Source organism: Engraulis encrasicolus, chromosome 22, assembly GCF_034702125.1.
Source record: "Engraulis encrasicolus isolate BLACKSEA-1 chromosome 22, IST_EnEncr_1.0, whole genome shotgun sequence".
In the NCBI taxonomy this organism is placed as follows: domain Eukaryota; kingdom Metazoa; phylum Chordata; class Actinopteri; order Clupeiformes; family Engraulidae; genus Engraulis; species Engraulis encrasicolus.
Genome location: NC_085878.1, coordinates 24,494,769 through 24,515,805, shown reverse-complemented (window position 1 = coordinate 24,515,805; position 21,037 = coordinate 24,494,769). Strand labels below are relative to the sequence as shown.

The window sequence follows — 21,037 nt, the reverse complement described above, 5'->3', positions numbered from 1 at the left end:
TGTATAGCGTAACATGACTTGAACATGGAATTTGCTGTCACAGGATGTGCAGATACATTTTAACTAACAAATATGATGGGAAAGAGTGTTTGCACAATTTAACTACGAGTATGAAGTGCATGCTTGCACAATTTTAGTCCATTAGTAAAAATAATTGTTGAGTTCGGCCCGCGACTTCGTTCCAGATTTTGATTTTGGCCCTCAGTCAATTTGAGTTTGACATCCCTGAGTTAGAATAATGGGAAGAACTCCAAGTGGAGAAGGGAGTGGTCTGGAGAGGTATAACTAGCTGTTCCTCATCACAACCAAACAAGTGATAGTTCTTCAGTTGAGGAATGAATCTGGATGAATGAGAGTCTTGGTGAAGAATGAACTAGGCAAGCATTTGACTGAAACCATTATGAAAGACGAGGAATCCTTTGTGCTTTACTTTTATGTTTGAAGTAATTTCTGATGTATCAATCTGAAGAAGTAAGTTCCCAAAAGTAGCCTACTTCTGCATGTTAATGCTGACAAGAGGTACACTGGATAAGGCTGAGTCAATAAAGTTGCCGCGTAAAAAATGATGCAAAAATAAATCAAATCAACAAATAAATAAATAACAAGAGACTATAAAACCTCAGCAAGGGTAACCTGAAAATGCTAATACAGTATTCCTGACTGACAGTAAACTGTAAAACTTTTAGTTAGCAACTTAGTAGATTGCCAATGGGATTTGCATGCCAACTTATTTAGCACCCCTGATGAAGACTGACTGGCTGAAGAGATGAGAGATGCTGGTACTAATTAGGCCATATTTTATAATTTTATGATTTTATTTTTAAATAATTTTATTTCAACCATCTTCTCCATTCTGCACCTCTCATTCTCACTTCATTTAGGCTACGGTGCCCACACGGGGCATTTAAACTGCACCTTTATCCTTCATCTGGTGGAGCACAGAGAAATAAAACCAGGGGTGAAGCAGGGTGCACCGCACAATCACTGTTGGATGCAGCACCATGCTCCCAAAATTTCCATTCCAGCAGCCATCTCACAAAATAAAACTGTTATGCACAAGTGTTTATTGGACGTGCCATCAACACACTGCTTACAAAACAATGGATGGTACAAAGGTGGGCAACAAACATCAGGAAAATTAAGAAATGTTTTTTTGTGTGAATAGCTGAATGTAAATGGTAGGTCCCAGAATAAAGGCCATTCCACAGGTAACATTTAAAAGCAAAAAAATGTAGACGATCAAAGAGAAAGGTTATGGAAAGGCCATGGCAATTTCACTGAGCTCCCTCGTGCCCCGAATTCAATTACATTACTTGGCCAAGAGACCGCATGGAGGAAAGCCTCAGTCCTTTAAAGCTGACTTAATTTGGCCTGTAGGGATAGGTGAGAAACTTGGTAAGCAAGCAAGCAAGCAAGCAAGCACTTCCACTGGGAGGAGAGGAGGGAAGGAGGGAGGTAGAGCACTGGGAGTTGTGGTTATGCAAGCTGGGTAGAATAAAAGAGCTCATATGGAGAGAATTCATTACATCCAGTCAGGTCTACTGACTCAGGAAAATGGGAAAAACACCTGAGAGAGAGAGGGAATGAGAGACCTGGCTGTGTGTGTGTGTGTGTGTGTGTGTGTGTGTGTGTGTGTGTGTGTGTGTGTGTGTGTGTGTGTAACTGTGTGTGTGTGTGTGTGAGTGAGTGTGTGTGTCTGTGTATAACTCTGTGTGTGTGTGTGTGTGCGCGCATGCATTGCTAAGGCACTCTGTCTTCAGAAGGCACTTGAGTGGTCCCACCAAATGATCTCTAGCACAGCAGAGGCAGAGCAGAGCACAGCACGCGGGCCGAGCTCGCCCATAAGCGACCTGTAGGGAGGGAGGGAGTTGGGGAGGGAGGGAGCCTCCAGCTTCCTCCGCGTGGTGCTGCACTGAGCGAGCACGGAGCCAGTTCATTTGTCTTCATACAGCACCTCATCTATGTGGATGTCGCGCTGGTCCACCGGGACCTCTTGGCACAGCTGCTCCTTGAAGGCCAGCGCGATGGTGTAGGGCTTCCCCTTGGGGTGCGCCATGCAGCGCTCCAGGTACGTGTCGTAGAAGCCCTTCCCTCGACCCAGCCGATTGCCGCTCTTGTCGAACCCGAGCCCGGGCATCAGGATGAGGTCCAGGCCACCTGCCAATCAAGATACAAGATATCTTGAGGTCATATAAAGTCCCTTTATTGTCAAAGTGTTATGCTTTCATATGACGTGTAATAAAACTCATCTCTTTAGTTCCTTGACGCTTGTGCTCAAGGTCCTACAAATCACCCAGAGAAAAAAAAAAGAAAATTGGAGGAAAAAAAGAAAGAAGAAGAATCTGACACTGACTCTATGACAGTTCATGGCAGTTAACCGACCATTTGGCTTGTTCAGAGATGCCGTCTCTTTGTCTGCTAGGATGGGGAAGGTATGGTATCAAAAAGCCATGGAAGACTGCATCTCAGTCTTATCAGTATGTACAGACAAATGGTAAATTTAGTAATAACCTGGTGCGTCATGATTCTGCCATGAACTGACACACTGGCACATAAAACCGCCATTTCATTTATCTGTGGTTTTAAAAGGACACTAAAATATGTGTATAATATAAAAGCACCATTCATGTTTTGTGGTTAAAAAGGGTGGAAACCATAATATAGCCATAACATTGATGTCACAATATGTATCCACAAATACAACCTATTGCAAATGTGAATTACACCATTGCTAGAGACCATTGAACAGCAAATGTGTGAAGAGAAGGGGGAAGATATCATCATGTTGAATGGGAGGCAATGGTTGAGCTTGGATGACTTTCAAACGTAGGTGAATTTGAAGGATTTTATGCAGAGCAGACAATAACCTCTGATGGCCGAGCATAGCCAAAACACAGAAACCAATCTCCCTCTAGTGGGGAGTCAGAGAAAAGCAACATACAAAAAAATAATAACTTGTGTACCCTTTTGTGTTTGTCTCTTTATGGGACTAGAGGCAAGGAATCAAACATGAACAAAAATCCCATTAGTTTGTGTCATGAGAATGTCTCTAAGCAACCTTCGTTTCTCATCTCTTTAGTTCCGTGACGCCAAATGGATCATTAGCCCAAACTGCCTCATTGCCTTTGTTGGATTGCCTTGGCAAAAAACCCCACAACAAAACAGAATTTAGCACTTTATTTGTCAATGAGAGTGTCTAAAAATAGATGCCGATCACAGCGTGGCAAGTGCCTCTCACCGCTCCTCTGAACGCTCTTCAATATTTAAAGGACTCAGCGATTTAATAAGCTCGTGCTTGACATTCACTTATAATTGATGAGCCCTAAGTAGGAGCTTTAACCGTATTTCTCCGTATCGACACGAGATGGGGGTATAGGAAGTAGAGGAAATATATGCTGTGTCTTCACACACTGTATTTGTCAGCATGCAGCTCATGAATATACACATGTGGCTCGCTGAATTGTTAATATCCCAGCTAAGCTGACAAAAAACCCTAACTCCTATCTTACTCCTGAATTTAATTTAAGATCCTGTCCAATTCCAGAGCCCCATGGTTTGTCCTGTCTTGCCTCAATTATCTTTTTCATTGAAGAGAGGGGATTTGAGGACAGAGAGCTTGGGGTTCTTTTGTTGGTGTGCCTCATCTTTTACGAGACAGGAGGGATTGCCTTCGAGACACTATTGCTCTCACAGCAGGGTAGGACCCTAATCCTTGGAAGGAAGGTGTGTGTGTGTGCGTGCATGTGCGTGTGTGTGTGTGTGTGCATGTGCGCATGTCCTCTCTTGCAATCGAATCAAATTCAGTTTTTTTAATATCTTCAATTTTACAGTCACTTTTATCCAACAGCCACTTTCAAAAGGAGAAAAACAATCAGTTAATCTAATACAAAAAATAAAACCAAGATTGTAATTGCAAGGAAATATTTTGTTAAGCTGACCCCACACCGACCCGACAACTGGGAGTCGGATAGTGATGAAGACAGTCGGTAAGAATTGACATGGTGTCTGTGTAAGTTGGTACGATTGAGAGGGATGGAGGACGGCAGTGCCTATGGGTCTGCATTGGGACACTTTCAACATGCTCAGTTGGGTTGAGAAGGCCGTCGGTGGTCAGGTTCCATGACGGACTCTGATTGCTTTGTGTTGAGTGCAAGCAGGACGTCTGAGGGCAGTTTAGCAAGTAGCGAACTCACAAAGGGCGTCAGACTTGTAGCCCAAAGGTTGCCGGTTCGACTCCAGACCCACCAGGTTGGTGGGAGGAGTAGTTAACCAGTGCTCTCCCCCATCCTCCTCCATGACTGAGGTACTCTGAGCATGGTACCGTCCTGCCGCCGCACTGCTCCCTCGTGGTGCCATTGGGGGCTGCCCCCTTGCACGGGTGAGGCATAAAATGCAATTTTGTTGTGTGCAGTGTGCAGTGTGCAGATGTGTGCTGTGGAGTGCTGTGTCACAATGACAATGGGAGTTGGAGTTTCCCAGGTGGGTTTTCACTTTCGAGAGACAGTGACAGTACACGTAGTAACTAGTAACTACAACTAGACCTCTTATATTTAGAGTCATTAATGATGCATCTACTAACAAGGCTACTTGTGAAAAGTAGAGACATGGACTTTGTGGCAACCTCATGAAAACATTAGGCTACTTCAAAGGGCCAGCCGCAAGCTCTCACACGGAAGTTTTAAAGAAATCCCTCTGGCGCCACCCCAGGGGAGTGTCAACGCCTGTTGAAGGGACAGACGGACAACTGCCTAGTCGTAGTTGGGACTCTGGACGTGTCTTTCTGATGTGCAATCCTCTTTAGGTATTTGCTTGCTTTGGAAAAAAAACATGCTATGAATTGCATCTCTGAAATGTTATACTGGCACATTGGCTGATAAATTAATAAATTCGTTTTTTATGAGAAACTGCCGCAAGCACTAAGAACAAATATACACTGAACTGGCAACTTTTCACCTGCTCCGTCCCCTGACAATGAGCAATAACTGGCTACATTGAAGGGGCAGAAATTGTCCGTGTGTGTGTGTGTGTGTGTGTGTGTGTGTGTGTGTGTGTGTGTGTGTGTGTGTGTGTGAGTGAGTGAGTGAGTGAGTGAGTGAGTGAGTGAGTGAGTGAGTGAGTGAGTGAGTGAGTGAGTGAGTGAGTGAGTGAGTGAGTGAGTGAGTGAGTGAGTGAGTGAGTGAGTGAGTGAGTGAGTGAGTGAGTGAGTGAGTGAGTGAGTGAGTGAGTGAGTGAATGAGTGAGTGAGTGAGTGAGTGAGTGAGTGAGTGAGTGAGTGAGTGAGTGAGTGAGTGAGTGAGTGAGAGAAGGCCCTGGTTTTCTCACTCGCGCCTGTGTGTGTGTGTGTGTGTGTGTGTGTGTGTGTGTGTGTGTGTGTGTGTGTGTGTGTGTGTGTGTGTGTGTGTGTGTGTGTGTCCTGCTCTGCTCTTTAATCTCTTACTTATTACAAGCGCAACAGGAGGTTCAGCCCATTGGGACCTCTGCCAGACACTCCAGTTTCAACTCTTTATTACCACAGCCTGTACTATACCATTTGCTCTCTCTCCAACAGATACAACAAATCACATGGTGGTTACGGAACAATTCTGTGGCGAGGGGCTACAACAACAAATGTTTGGTTCAATGGATTTTTTAAATTGTAATTCTTGACAAGAGAAGGGCTTTAGGCCGTTAACTTGCCGTGGCGGCATAGCAATTATCAGAGCCTTGTGTTTACAATGTTGTTGTAAGACCCAGGGAAAATCTCCAAAAGGGCATCTAAAGTAAAAATAAATCTTTTAATATCCTACAAAATGCCTTCATTAGTCTTAAGCTTCTACTTAATGTAAGCAAGACTAAATGTATGGTCTTTACTCGATCTAAGCATGGCATGAAAAATGATTTTAATATATCTACTTTAGATGGGTCTGTTATTGAGAGAGTATCACATTATAAGTACCTGGGAATCTGGCTAGATGACAAGTTCACATTCAAGAAACATACTGACTGTCTTGTCACTACGCTCAGACAAAAGCTATCTTTCCTGCACAGAAATAAATATCACTTTCCTGTTTTCTGCAGAAAAAAGTTAATTGAAGCTACTTTTCTGTCTTCCCTTGACTATGGTGATATTATTTACAGACATGCACCACTCTCTAATCTGAAGGCACTTGACACTGTCTATCATTCAGCTCTTCGTTTTATTACTGGGGATCCATATAGTACACATCATTGCCTGTTATATGATAAAGTTGGGTGGGCTCCACTTTCTCACAGAAGGGACATGCATTATTTTATTTTTATTTATAAGGCCCTCACTGGCAAACTCCCATTTTATATTTCATCTCTTTTAGTTTGGCACTCCAACCCATACCAAACCCGCAGCAGCAATTTTTTACTGGAGGTCCCTTATGCCCGCACTGAACTGGGTAAAACAGCTTTTAGTGTCTGTGGACCTTCAGTTTGGAATAACTTACAACAAAGGATGGGTCTTCAAGCCTTTGTGCCATTAAAACATTTTAAAGTTACACTGGGAAGTTTTTTATCACATACTTGCACTTGTTTTAACTCATAAGTTTTAATTCATAGTTTGTCTTAATTCTTACCTCTTATATGATTTATGGTGTATTGTGTATGTTCGTTGTTTATATATGATTTTATATGTGCAATTGTTTGTTTTACTCGACATCATTGTAAATGAGGGCTGGGCCCTCAATGATTCTTCGAGTTTAAATAAATGAAATGAAATGAAATGAAATAAATAAATACATTAAAAAAAACAATTGTGATTGAACTGATTCATTCTTATTTCCAGTAATGGAGTAAACCCTAAAACAACCCTTTAACAGCAAGACAACTGGAAGAGACAGACCACTTCTCCCACTGTGCTGTTTTCAAGGCCGATTTCTCTTTGTGGCGCTTTTTCGCCATCTACTGGACTAATACCACAACAACAAGCCGACAGACCATGGGTCACAAAAATCATATTCTCAGAGGTCCTCTACTATATCCTCCTAAACCAGGGCTATTCAATTAAATGTCAACGAGGAACACTTTTTTCAAATTCCTCTGAGTGAAGGGGCCAAACTATATGTATGTATTATGGTTGCCAACTCTGAATGAAAAAAATGGGGGACACTTCATTGAATTGGGGGGTCTGGAGGTCCTCCCACAGAATTTTTGCATTTGGGTCATTCCACGCCAAATCAACAAGTGCCCGCGCACTTAGGTCTCAAAAAATTCTGAAAATATTACCAAGTGTACCCATGGTACTTAGGAGAAACACTGTAAATTTATTTGAATGTAAGATGTATACTCTCCGTGTTACAGCCAATTTTACTGGGGGAGGGGGGTGCCCATTTTGTTCACACTCTTTTTTTTGTCAAAGTTCACAAGCCCCTAGCTCAATAACTAAACCATGTATGAAGCTCCAATTTGGCATGCTGGTACATAGATAGGAATAGTTTGTTGCTAAACTGTCAGTTTTGGTCTGTATGATCGTGCATTGTCATAGCATTCCCTCAAAGATGATACAAATTGTACTGGAGTTTTTGGCTGTGCTCTGTTTAGGCCTTCAGAAGACATATTTGTGCCCAACATAGCCTCTTGATTTTTTCCCCTTGTAGAGACAAGTAGGAACACTCTCATAAAAAGCTATAAATAGAAAGGAAACCCCATCAGTGTTTGAAAAGAAGACCTCACAAGTCTGACAAATCATTTTGGGTGTCATTTTCAGAGCTCCAGAACCCCTTGTGGGATTGTCCACAGATTTTTATTTTATTTTTTTCTTCATTCTCCATGAATTCTTCTTTTTAAAAATGCCAATGAGACTTGTCTTATGTGATGTTTTCTTATTTAATTTCCACCCTGAACATGGGAACCATGTACATTGAGAGCAATATGTTTTCTATGCGTTTCTTCCGCTGCCATCTGCTGGTCAAAAAAAGTAACAACATGACTCTGTGCCTGACCTACTGTCTCTTTTGGTGTGCGAACCTGCTCCCACATTGAACGCTCGTGGGTCATTCCAGCTGGAATCAGCAAATTTCTGAAAAATCTCCCACTCGACCCCCTCGGATTTGCCTGAAAAAAATGTATGTGATGGCTTAAACATCCAATAGATCATATCCACAATATCAGAACTCAGCTCTGGATACTTTTGGCACAAAAAATCTGTAAATAAGTACACCCCCTACGCTTGTTTTAGCGTCATTGCATGAGTGACCATGTTCAGACTCAATTATCTCCAGAACTATTTGTGTCAGATTCATTATATCTTCAGGGCTAAGAGTCGCAGACCTGAATATCATATATTACAATTTGCAGCACTGTAAGTCTAATCACACCGTAATAATGTGCCTCTACTCTGTGTAGATATCATATATTCTAGGGTTTCCAAATGTCTGTAAAAACCTCAAAGTTCTACATGTAAGGTTCATCCTTGGTAAATGGTCTGATATGTACCATGACTTTCACATCATAGTATATCTAACAAAAGGCTCCAATGGTTGTTGAGATACAGAGGTCCAAAGATGGGAAAAAATAATTCGCACCAATGTTTGGAGCAATATTTTCAATCTATGACACTAGTTAGGAACTTTCTGTTTGGTGTTTCTGAAAGAGGATGTTTTTTTTAACAACATATAAAAAAATTGGGATGGTGTTTTGCCTCATTCTTTTTATAACGGACTTCAAAATCTCAATTGGCTACAATTACTTGAAGCTATGAGGACCATGTCACCAACCGACTTGTCGCAACTCTCAAATCCATGGCTCTGATGTCACCTTAATAGTGAAAACAAGATGGCTACCCTGTGAATGACAAAGCAAATTCTAGGGAAACCATAACACTTGTAAATGAATTGATTGATGCCATACAGCAAGAATAGCACATTGCACATGGCTTTGATAGACATTAATTATTTTAATTGTAAAATCATAATAATAATCATCATCATCATTTTAGTAGTAGTAGTAGTAGTGGTAGTGGTAGCGGTAGTAGTAGTAGTCTTGGAATAAAGTGATGAAATAGGAGAGGATTAAAGAATTGTAGCACTCTTGTTTGCAACAAGGACTCCCATCCTAACTAGTCTTTCAATCAGCACCTGTAACTTTATATTTGCTATGAAGCTTGTGTCTTACTCGCTAAGTTACCAGCTGTATTGCAAAATAACTTAATTCATACTGGCTAGAGATTCCCTCAGACAATTTTGACAGCATGGTCCTGGAGTTTTAGTTAGAAGAGTTTGCTTGCATGCAGTATTCAATATCAGGTGAATATTGAAGGCACAGAAGTTCATATTGGCACCAGACAACCATGTGGTTCTTGTCACATTGTTGCAATCTAATTCAGCTGCTTGCATCAATATAATATTATACCACTGCAATGCTAACAAGTGGATTGCAGGTTAGCAGCAGTGATTACAACAATCATGGTTTGGATACTTGTAGACAATGTTCAACACTTGTAAAGTTCATCATCACATTGATATAGGTGAGATAGTGGAAGCCGAAAGGAAGCTTTGCAGCATGCAAAAGCGTTCAGATATGGTGGTGGATTGGGGGCGGGGCACAGTTCTACAGTCAGGGTACCTCTGTCGTGGTGACTGTTGGCGGGGGTGGGACTGTTTTATGGTTGCATAGGAAAGTAAAAGTTGATTAGAGGGGTACAGGTCTTTTCGTCGAATGGATTGTTGAGAGGGGACCATTCGAACAAAACGTTGGACCATTCGTATAAGGCAGGGGATCTTTCGTCGAGGACGTTCCGTCTACCGCAAAAGCCTACGAAACGTCCTTAAAATTGAACTAAAGATCCTTAGGTTTGAACTAAACGTCCCTTCAGCCTGCCTATATTAGAAATGTAAATCAGCTTTTTTAATGCTCATTTTCACGGGTTTTGTTTATTTAAATATGTAAATCAGCTGTTTATAACGCTCATTTTGGTCAGTTTTGTTTTTTGTTGATTAAAACATGTAAATCAGCTGTTTTTTGCTGTTTTTAGATGTGCTTTATAAATAAAATGTACTTACTCATTTTAATTGGTATGTTGTTGTTTTTTTACGTTTATGCCGTTACATTTTTTGACAATTTACGTTTGCGCCTTACATTTTTTGACAATTATCTAGGTTACTTTCTACGCCTTACATTTCTGGAACAATATTTGAGAAGCTTTTTTTTCACTTTTACTCCGTTACTTTACTCCGTTACATTTTTTGACAAATATCTGTAGGCCTATGTTACTTTCTACTCCTTACATTTCTGGAACAGTATTTGAGTAGCCCCATCTGCGGGCAGAGAGGCGGGACCAAGCACAGCCTTGTCGCTTTGAATCAGGGCAGCGTGCGTCTAGAAGTCTTGACCACTGAGCACATTTGGTTGTCATGCAGCGAGTTTTCTGACTTTCCGGTAACTTTTTAGATGAAAGCTTCTAGCTACCGTCTTCTGGGGGTCTGGAATATACCTATGTGTGGAGAGTAGGCCTATAGCTTCACTATTCAAATGAAATGCAAAGCACCAGCAACAAGAGAAAGCTGTCTGCCGCCACTTTGATGTTTCTGATTCTGAATGACAACAAATAGTTCGCGCATGACCAGAAAAGATACAACAGTGTTGGAAAACATAGCCTACAGAATGCACCCATGTTAAATCCATGCTACGGTTTAAAAAGAGAGTGAGAGAGAGAGAGAGAGAGAGAGAGAGAGAGAGAGAGAGAGAGAGAGAGAGAGAGAGAGAGAGAGAGAGAACGTCCCTTCAGGCTGCTATATTTTTTTGTTGGAAATTGTCCTCCAATCCCTTCAAGCCTTCAGGCTGCCTATTTTGTAAATGTTTCAAAATGTAAATGAGCTGTTTTTAACGCTCATTCTAACGTTTTTTGTTGATTAAAAAATGTAATTCAGCTATTTTTCACGCTCATTTTAACTGTAAAGGCAATAGTCTTGAGCAATTATTTTATTTGTATTAGGCCTCTTTATTAAATAAGCTGGTAGCTACCTATTTTGGCCTCGTTATTAAATAAGCTATCTGCCTATTTTGTTTTAGGTTTCGTTAGAATTCCTCCGTAGTTCTACTTGTCAGACATAGCCTAGAACTACTTGTAATTTGCACTATTGGTGGAATCGTTTTACGCAAACAAAATAGACACACGAGAAATCCCCAACACATATCCTCAGCACAATATTGCAACACACACTTTGCACAATGATATTGAATGAGTCCAATGTTCTTGCAACACTTTTCCCCTGCCCACATCAACATGAATGGAACATTCTTCCTAGCGTGCGCTCTCGCTTGAAGGTGATTGCGATGTGGGTTTGAAAGTCAGTTTTCACTTCGCGACTCTAGAGCAAATCAGCTGGTACTGCGCCGCTTGCTTGCTGGTCAATAAACGTTGAACTGAACCGTTTTGTGTGCGTGTATGCATGCGTAAAGCCTACCAACGTCTGCCCATGCCACGCGATGCATAGACAGTTCCAACACCAAATAATAAAGAGTAGGCTACATCAGAGCAGTGAGTCTTTAAATTCAGTGAAACGGTGAGGTTTTTTTTTTTTTTTGTAAGTGGTTGCAACCATGCATGTTTTCTGTGGAAAACATCAGGTCCTCATGGCGACGCCAGGCTTGCTGAAAACGGTGACAAACACATTTAGAATACCCATTTCTTAATGGGAAGTTGTTAAGAACAAAGTGTTCGCTAATGGGCATGAAGTCTTGTCATGCAAATGACCTGCCGTGTTCAGTGGAAGCCATCCCCCCTCCCGCATAGACAAGGCAACCCTTTCAACAGGGCCACACAGAGTGGACAGTGGAATGCTGCTTGAAATAAGTCGATAATGAATAAAATATTACGCGCAACGTCTACAAGAAAAGTAATGCTATTATTACCGTTTACGCGGTAAAGATGAGGAAGGGATGGAGTAGATGGATGGATGCTGTCCTATGGAAGGGGACCGTCAAACAGTCTACAGAACATCTTCATTTAAGTCGTTAAAATAAGTACTTGTCAACATAAATCATGCCCCCGAAATCCGCCTACATTTAAAGGCAATAACCAAACTGTCGGTCTACATATCACTGAAGCATAATCGCTCCCAAATGACTTCAGGCCGGTGAATGGTGAGCGCGATGCAATTCATTTTTTCTGATACCAATTCCGCAGTTATTATTTTAAAAAGTAAAAAAGCCACGGCTTTAGGTCCAACAGACTTCAGGTTTCCAGAATCGCAGAGGTTCTCCCTTCAAAAAGCAGGTCCACGACACCACCAAGTGAGCCCACAGTTAGCCTTATTACCAGTGGTGTAGTCTACGTAGAACGCAGGGTATACGGAGTATACCCACTTCTAAATTTCAGGGATTTCAGTATGCCCACTTCAAATTGATTGACCCATTGTTTTGAATAGCACAAATATATACAGTATACCCACTACAAAAAATGCTCAAATATACAGTANACCCACTTAAAAAAAGTAGACTACAACCGCGCTTGCTTATTACCCACACCATCCGAGAGGATGATAACCTGGTTCTCACGCAGATGTATATTCAGAAGATGCACGAAGCACTGAGGGTCTGCGCGAGTAGAGAGGATGATGCAGCTATATATGAACCAAAATACAGTTAGCTTGGGGATCCCAGATCTCTCTTCTGTAGACGTGCCTAAATGCCAGAGCGATCTGAAAGCTTTCGCCATCCCTGAAGCAGTCAGTGGATAGCTAAATGATTTTGCCCGATACAGTTGGTTGGAGTGCAATATTAAATTGCGGAGGGCGTGAGCGTTATGTGCCTAAAATTATTATGGACACGAAATGATAAAAAGGCCGCACATGTAGGCGACGAGTATGGATTTCAACCCTTCCATTCGTACGTTGCTCCTAAAATAAATATAGTACATCCCATAGAGAAGACCATGCGTAAACGATAACGCGCGCGCAGACACAGACAGTACAGACGCGGTAGTTTTTAAAAAACAAGTTTGAAGATTTTGATGCAGCTGATACCCAGCATGAAGCTCCATAAAGAAGCCCAGTCGCTAGCATAACTAACACGAAATGGATTAAACAACATCACATTATGATCTTTAGGGGAGATTTCTCATTGAGAATGCCAGTATGGAGATGCCTGTAAACGGTGTGTTCTATTTGGTGGAGGAGTAGCATTATTTGCGGCGAGAGTAACACGCCGACTGACTACCAACTCGGACTGCTACCAAGTGTGAATTGTGTATTTCGTTTGGAGTTGTGAAACGCTGGGACGCTCGGAACAGGGTCAGGTACCGTGAAGACATTTCCTTTACTTTCTGATTGTCTGGACCGGTAAGCTGACTGCTGCAGCTCGTTCTAACAGTGATTACCCACGTCACATTCACACACACAGACACACACACAGACACAGACAGACACGCACACACACACACACGCAGACACACGCGCGCGCGCCTCTTCCAGCCAGCCCTGTCTGTACCCCTCTTCCCATCCTTTTCTTTTCTCCTTTGTTTTGGTTAAGCCGGTCGGCCTTTTGGGTTTGTGAAAACTTCTGCTACTAGCCACTAACACTATTGTAAGAGGTGAAAGAGGTGAAATTTAGACCACGATTCAGGAACGACAGACAACAGGAGTAAATGTTATGGTAGTTTTATTTTTACAATTTCATAAAATACAATTAGGAGGGAAAACCACCACAATATCCATGCAGCCAGCAGCGTCTGTAAACTGCTATCGTCTTTGAATAAATGAATAAATAATCACAATCTGGAGACACTCGGACGATAGTAGCCTACAAAAGTTAAGTTAAGTTACACACTCAGCCACTGCTGCCGGACGTTGGCTCGTCAATTAATTAATTCAACTATAACACGCGCAATAGCCTACCCAAATGCAACTTACCCACAGTTCCCAAAGCGACCGGCCGCACGCAATGGATACAGTCCACGTCCCGGCACGACAGCTTGTAGCAGACAGCTCAGCAGCCCTGCCCCACCCCAGCGTGTAGCGCACAAGTCTACACTATTGTCCGAGTGTTGTTATTTCAAGAAAGCAAACTGTCACTGCCCGCCGGCCGCTGTCGTGACATCTTTTATTAACAGTAGTATTTTTTTAACAAGTGAGGAGTTCGTTGATAGTTTCCTTAAGGGTGAAGTAGCCTACTCTTTAGGCTAGCGTTGCCTCCTCCAGCCAACAATCCGGCGCACAGATCAGATAGAAATGGTCCTGTTATGAACCCGAGTTTAGTAGATATCGCGCAGTGAACGAGGCAGCCTGCAAACAGTTTGAAGCGCAATGTGGCTGTAACAAGTTAGAAAGTAGCCAAACTCTGTTGCTTGTTAACCTTTTTAAATTATGTGCGTAATGGTGGGGTGACGTCCGCGCCAATATCTTATCCGGAGCGTATCGCTCGGTGCGTAATTCCAAGAGCAGTATAATTAAAAAGAAGAGAAGGAAGATGATGGGCTAGACCCGGAACGTTTGTCCCCTGTCTGTCGGTTTTATTTACTTTTTTCAGCTTTGTTTAATACAGCTTTTGATTCTGCATTCAGCTCCAGTGTGCGACTCCTTTCTTTCTTTTTATATTATGAGCGTTCCACGAACTATCTTTCTTTGCGCACGCTATAAAATGGCAATAAACCTGTTACTATAAACTACTGGTTAACTATGTATTCTATGCTTTCTAATGTTGGTAAAGGCGGGATAAGCGGGATAATGTATTGTCCACACGTGACTACGGAAATATATTTCCTTCGGAGCGGAATAACAGCTCTCTGCCTTCGGCATCGGGGGTCTTATTTGTCCCGTAGGGCAATATTTTCTTATAGTCACGTGTGGACAATACATTATCCCTTACCTTTAAATTACTGTTGTAAGCCTACATTTTAAAACATTTCGTCGATATTGTAGCGGTGCAACCGACTGTTTTAAGTTATGAGATGGGCGCCAGCTAGGCAACAATAAGACTGCCTTTACCTTTCCAAAAATGAATACAAATCAGTGACCAACACATTAGAAATAACTCAGATCAACACAACGAATATCTTTTCTTATTTTTAGTGGTTCACTTTTGCAAAACCCTTGTTTGCAGACTTGTGCGCTTGGTCTCAATTTGGAACAGCTCACATCAATGTCTGGCTTAGCATTCTTGCGAATGATGATCTTCTCGGCGCACACTTCATGGTTCCCTCTCTCTTGCTCTCTCGGCTTGTTGCTTCCTGACAGTCTCCCCCGCCATTTGAAATTAACTCCATTTTATAGACAGGTGTAGTGCACAGGGGGTAACTCTGCTATCTCACTCCGGAGGAGGCAGAAGCAGTCCGTTACGATATAGTATATTTATAAAATAGGCTATAAAATAGGCCTAATGATAAAAAAAGCAGCCTGAACTAAAATGAAAAATTAATTAAAAAAAAATAGAGACGCACGCACGCACTTTCTACATGGTTCGATTTTTGTTTTCATTGCATTGTGGTAGGCACACAAGTTTGATAAAATGTAAAAATAATTGGCTAATAAAATAGGCAGACTAAACTAAAAGTCTGCCCAGTTACACGAAAGGTCTGCATGGGTTGAACGTAACGTCCTTAGGTCTTCTACGAAAAATCCTCAGGTACTGCACGAAACGCCCCATGCCTTCTACGAATGGTCCAACGTTTTGTTCGAATGGTCCCCTCTCAACAATTCATTAGACGAATCGTCTCGAATTCGATTAGAGATGACACATAGGAGGAGACAGTTTGTAAAGAGGTATCCTGATTGTAGAACTTCCCGCCCCCCATCATCCTCCCCTGGCGGAAGTGCCTTGAGCATGGTGCTGGTATCCTTACTGAAATCAATACCTATGTTGTCATTGTCCTTCAAGGTACCAATTTCGTTGTACCTGCACAATGACAATAAAGTTTCATTCAAAGTTTCTTTCAGGTGCTCCTCATTGAATTGCCAATGACGGATGGTTGCACACAACAATATGAGTGCAGATATCTAATGCATCATCAATGACAATGGCAAGCTACCTTATAAAGTCAACTCATAAGGTGCAGCTGTTGATTGAAAGTTCAGTGTGTATAAAATAATTTGTCACAGGCCAGAGCATTAAAAGTTCCTGACTTGTTTAAAACATTTCATTTTTTTTTTCAAATATTAAATCACCATCAAGGAAGTCAAGGTTGCATCAAGGAAATCATATCAACATCTTGTTTTATTTCCAGAGGTTGTTTTTTTTATGACTTCTCTCAAAATGGTACTTCTCTCAACCATCTTGAATTTATTGCTAACGTAGCGCCAGTGAGAACATGTTGCGTAGTCACTTGATCATCTGGCCGATAGTACACTTAAAAAGATGAGGCCAGAATCCCTGAAAAAAATCAGAAATACTGAGCTGAACAAAGAGCTTTGCCTGGGCCCGGGAGAAAGTCGTCTGAAGAGACCCCTTCCCAATACATGCAATGTAATGAGTACCCAATCTTGATTCCCCCATGTCCTTGGCCCAGAACAATTCACCACTTCCGCTTCCCTCTGCACTATTTGATCACAGGCTTATGTCACACCGCAATGCGCTTTACGATCATTAAAAGGAATGAGGCAAAACACCATTCTATTTTTTGCTATGTTGTTAATAAAAATATCCTCTTACAGACACAACAAAAAACAAGTTCACAGCTGGTGTCACACTTTGGAGGTATTGCTCTAAAAAATGGTGGGGTTTTTTTTCATGACGCCACTTTGGATGGATTTGAGGGATGCATGCCACACTGCATTGAGATTTGAAAAGGCATTATACAAATAAAGGGGCAAAACACCATCCCAATTTTTAGATATGTTGTTAATAAGAATATCCTCTTCGAGAAACAACAAACAGCAAGTTCACAACCGCCGTCATATATTGGAAATATTGCTCCAAACAATGGTGTATTGTTTCCTTCCCATGATGCTGACTTCCTGGAACTATTTTGGAACTATGCCATTGGCTCCATGAGCCGCCATCTTTGTGTGAAAATGGAACACAAAAATCAAGGGGATTGGCCACCTTCTTAGGACGGAATTGAGGGTTAAGTCAGAAATACTGAAATACTGAGCTGAACAAGTATAAACTCACCTATTTGGTATCAGAGATTTTAGGTTTTAGTGTACACTGACTTGACTATTCATTTTAGGTGTAGTAAACCCATTTTTTTTTCTAAGGTAACAGGGCTTCTAAGGTACACCTGCATGTCACACAGGAATGAGTTTTTAAAATCCATTATTAAAATAATGGGACAAAGCACCATCCCAAATTTTAGATATGTTATGAATAATAATATTATCTTTCAGAGACACCAAACAGCAAGTTCACAACTGGTGTCATAGATTGGGAATATTGCTCCAAATAATGGTATAAATTAGTTTTTGCCCATTTTTGGACCTCTGCATTTCAACAACCATTGGAACCTTATATTAAATATGATGTAATGTGAAAGTCATGGAACATATCTGACCATGTACCAAGGATGAACCTTGAATGTTGAAATTTGAGGTTGTTATGGACAACTGAAAACCCTTGCAATTTTAATTTTCAAGAAAAGTAGAGGGCCAGCATTAAGGTGTAATTTGACATACAGTGCTGCAAATTGTAATGTATGCTTGTCAGGTCTATGACTCTTAGCCCTGAAAAAATAATGGATCCACCACAAATAGTTTTGGAGATAATTAAGTCTGAATATGGTCACTCAGGCAGTGACACCAAATCAGGGGGAGGGGGTGTCCTTATTTACAGATTTTTTTGTGGAAAAAGTATGCACAGCTGAAATCTGCAATGGTGGATATGTTCTATTGGATGTTTAAGCCATCACATATATTTTTTTCAAGCAAATCCGAGGGGGTCGAGTGGGGACCATTTGCTGATTCCAGCTGGAATGACCCTCCTGAAATCATTGATATTGAAAGGGATTCCTGCACCCCTGCACAAGGACTCTCGGGTGATCATGTCTGGGCAAAATTTGCATTTGATTATTTAGTCTTTACATTAAATGTTATAGAAATCATGTTGCTCTCTTTTTGCATTTTGCCCATGTTCAGGGTGGAAATTAAAAACGAAAACATCACATAAGACAAGTCTCATTGGGATTTTTAAAAAGAAGACTTCTTGGTGAATGAAGAAAAAAATAAAATAAAAATCTGTGGACAATCCCACAAGGTGTTCTGGTGCTCTGAAAATGACACCCAAAATGATTTGTCAGACTTGTGAGGTCTTCTGGTCAAACACTGATGGGGTTTCCTTTCTATTTATAGATTTTTATGGGAGTGTTTCTACTTGTATCTACAAGGGGAAAAAATCCAGAGGCTATGTTGGGCACAAATATGTCTTCTGAAGGCCTAAACAGAGCACAGCCAAAAACTCCAGTACAATTTGTGTCGTCTTTGAGGGAATGCTATGACGATGCAGGATCATACAGACCAAAACTGACAGTTTAGCAACAAACTATTCCTATCTATGTACCAGCATGCCAAATTTGAGCTTCCTACATGGTTTAGTTATTGAGCTAGGGACTTGTGAACTTTGACAAAAAAAAGAGTGTGAACAAAATGGGCACCCCCCTCCCCCAGTAAAATTGGCTGTAACATGGAGAGTATACATCTTACATTCAAATAAATTTACAGTGTTTCTCTTAAGTACCATGGGTACACTTGGTAATATTTTCAGAATTTTTTGAGACCTAAGTGCGCGGGCACTTGTTGATTTGGTGTGGAATGAGCCATTTCCTAAATGTAATTTCCTGCATTTTAATGTCTCGTGTCCCGTTTCAACTCAATACGGAACCCGTACTTTTATATCTAAATTCCAAAAAAACAATTAAGTATTTCAAGGGGCTTGTTGGGGGCCAGAATCTTGCCTTCCTCCAAGGGCCGCATCTGGCCCCAGGGCCGCCATTTGAATAGCCCTGTCCTACACTATATTATCTACTACTATACTTTGTTTTTGAAGTTCCACTATCATTTTCACTGTGTTTTGGCATACATATAGACTGACTATGTCCGAAGTCTGGATAAAATCTACAGTGATATAAAGCCATCATTGACATACACCAAGTGTATGTGTATTTCTGAGTTCAAAAAAGAAAACAAATCATGCCGTTTGACCTACCCATGTCTGAATCCTCCTATGCCTACAACCCCAGGCTGATAATGTAAACATGATATGTTGATTGGCCGATTGACTGACTGATTGATTGATTGATCTGATCATACTGTGGCCACCCAAGACAGGTGAGTTACCTGACCTTACTGCCCAGTGCCCACTCACGACAAGTGAACCCCCTTACTTTGTGAACCCCCTTACCTGCTCTATTTACTTGCTAAATCCCAGATCGACACCTCTGCCTGCCATCTTAACTCCACTGACTCACCCGAGTCCAAGGCCTCTTCTCTCTGGTTGTCGTCATCCCCAGGTTGCCTGATGTTCCAGGAGGTGAGAGGCAGTGTGTTGATGTCCTCCAGGCTGGCCAGCCTGAGCATGTCCATATGGTTGCTGTTGTTGGCGGTCAGGTACTTGGGGATGAAGCAGACTTTGCCCTTCCCGAAGGCATCCCCGAGGATCTCCTCCGTGCGCACCTCATCGTGCATGCTCAGGAACACAGCGATGCGCTGGCTACTGGTGTACTTTGGGTGACTGAAGAGCTGATGGAAACAGATAACACAGTGACACAGTCACCCATCTCTCTCTCTCTGGACTGGAAAATAGGCCTGTATGCATTTGCCACAATTATTTATTATTGTAATGAAAAATATGTACCTTGCTTCAAATTACTATTGAACCACCCTGTTTTGCTCCATAAAAGTGACAAATTATATACATAAAAAAGATAAAATGAAAATGATATATCTACAGCCGTCTCCGAAAGTGTTGTCGCCTATCCATCTGTTTGGAATAACAACTAATAACCTGACTTTCAATTAATCACTTGGCTTCAGAAGTCACTCATATGAAAGCTGCAACCCTCCCGAATGAAGTTTTATGTACAAAATTAAATGTCATGCACCAAAGAAAGATTGACCCTTTAATTTTCATATATTCATCAATTTATAAAAATAAACTGATAATAATAATAATAAAAAATAAAAACAAAAAAACTAAATTCACCCAAGAAATAATCAGGTGATTTGATTGATAGACTGGTTACAATATATATCGCTTTTGAATGCACCAAGATCAATAATGCAAACATTATTGATCACGAAGCTTAGGTTTGACAGTCACCCAACTACCATGCAGAAGGCACCACTTCTGCAACGTTGTGGATGTAGGCCAAATGGGGCTGCCTGTCAACGTGTACTCTGCATGAAATTATGACATGGAGAAAATAAACACTCTGCACAATATGGGTGTCACAAGCAGCACATGCAGACCATGCAACTAGGCAAATAAAATAAGCTGATGTCATTTTACCTTCTGAGAAACAACTTTGGACTGCCGAGCCTTCTCTTGGTCACTCAAAGCAGCAACCCGTTTCTTTATTTCTTTTCTCAAAGCCTGTTTAGCTGCTCGTAATGCGGCCATGCTGTCCGAGTGCTCCAGGTTTAGGGTTGTCAAACAAAGCTCGTCAAAAAGCTTAGCAATATCTAAGACTTAAGAGGACATAACATCGACGCCAACCAACAGCTCACGGTATTGTATTTGTGGTTGATTATTACACAGGAACATTGCTTGCTTTCTCGATCCACATGAGCCACATGATGAGCTTTCAAAACCTCTCACAAGCAGATTGGGTATCGTAGTGGGCGTGTTTTTGGATTTCTCGACTGTACTTCCGCTTTAGTAGCCTACAGCTGTTTGTCTGACGGACGCTTGTGTGACCCAGAGCCCGTCTCGTTTGGCTAGTGGAGGCTACAAAAGTCTCTTTTTTTTGGCAAAATATAAAATAAATAGTGTTTTGTATACTGTAGTTTGCATATGCTTGATTATATTACGGGGTTGGGTTAAACGTATTGTGTGTCATGGTATTAATTATTCACATGTATTTAAATGTTATTGGTAAACTAATTGAAATATAAATGGGTAATTTGCAAATATGACATTATGACGCAGGGTTCATTAACAATCAAACAAT

General features: G+C 41.3%; 1 protein-coding gene across 1 annotated transcript; it reads right to left on the bottom strand.

Annotated features, from left to right (window-relative positions):
• Positions 1 to 1,047: 1,047 nt before the first annotated feature.
• On the bottom strand, positions 1,048 to 20,693 carry mthfs (5,10-methenyltetrahydrofolate synthetase (5-formyltetrahydrofolate cyclo-ligase)). Its single transcript, XM_063187710.1, has 3 exons — positions 20,377 to 20,693; positions 19,337 to 19,607; positions 1,048 to 2,157 (listed from the first exon to the last, which is right to left on the bottom strand). Exons 1-3 carry the CDS (start codon positions 20,485 to 20,487, stop codon positions 1,934 to 1,936), a joined length of 606 nt encoding a protein of 201 aa, XP_063043780.1. The 5' UTR covers positions 20,488 to 20,693; the 3' UTR covers positions 1,048 to 1,933.
• Between the last annotated feature and the right edge of the window lie 344 nt (positions 20,694 to 21,037).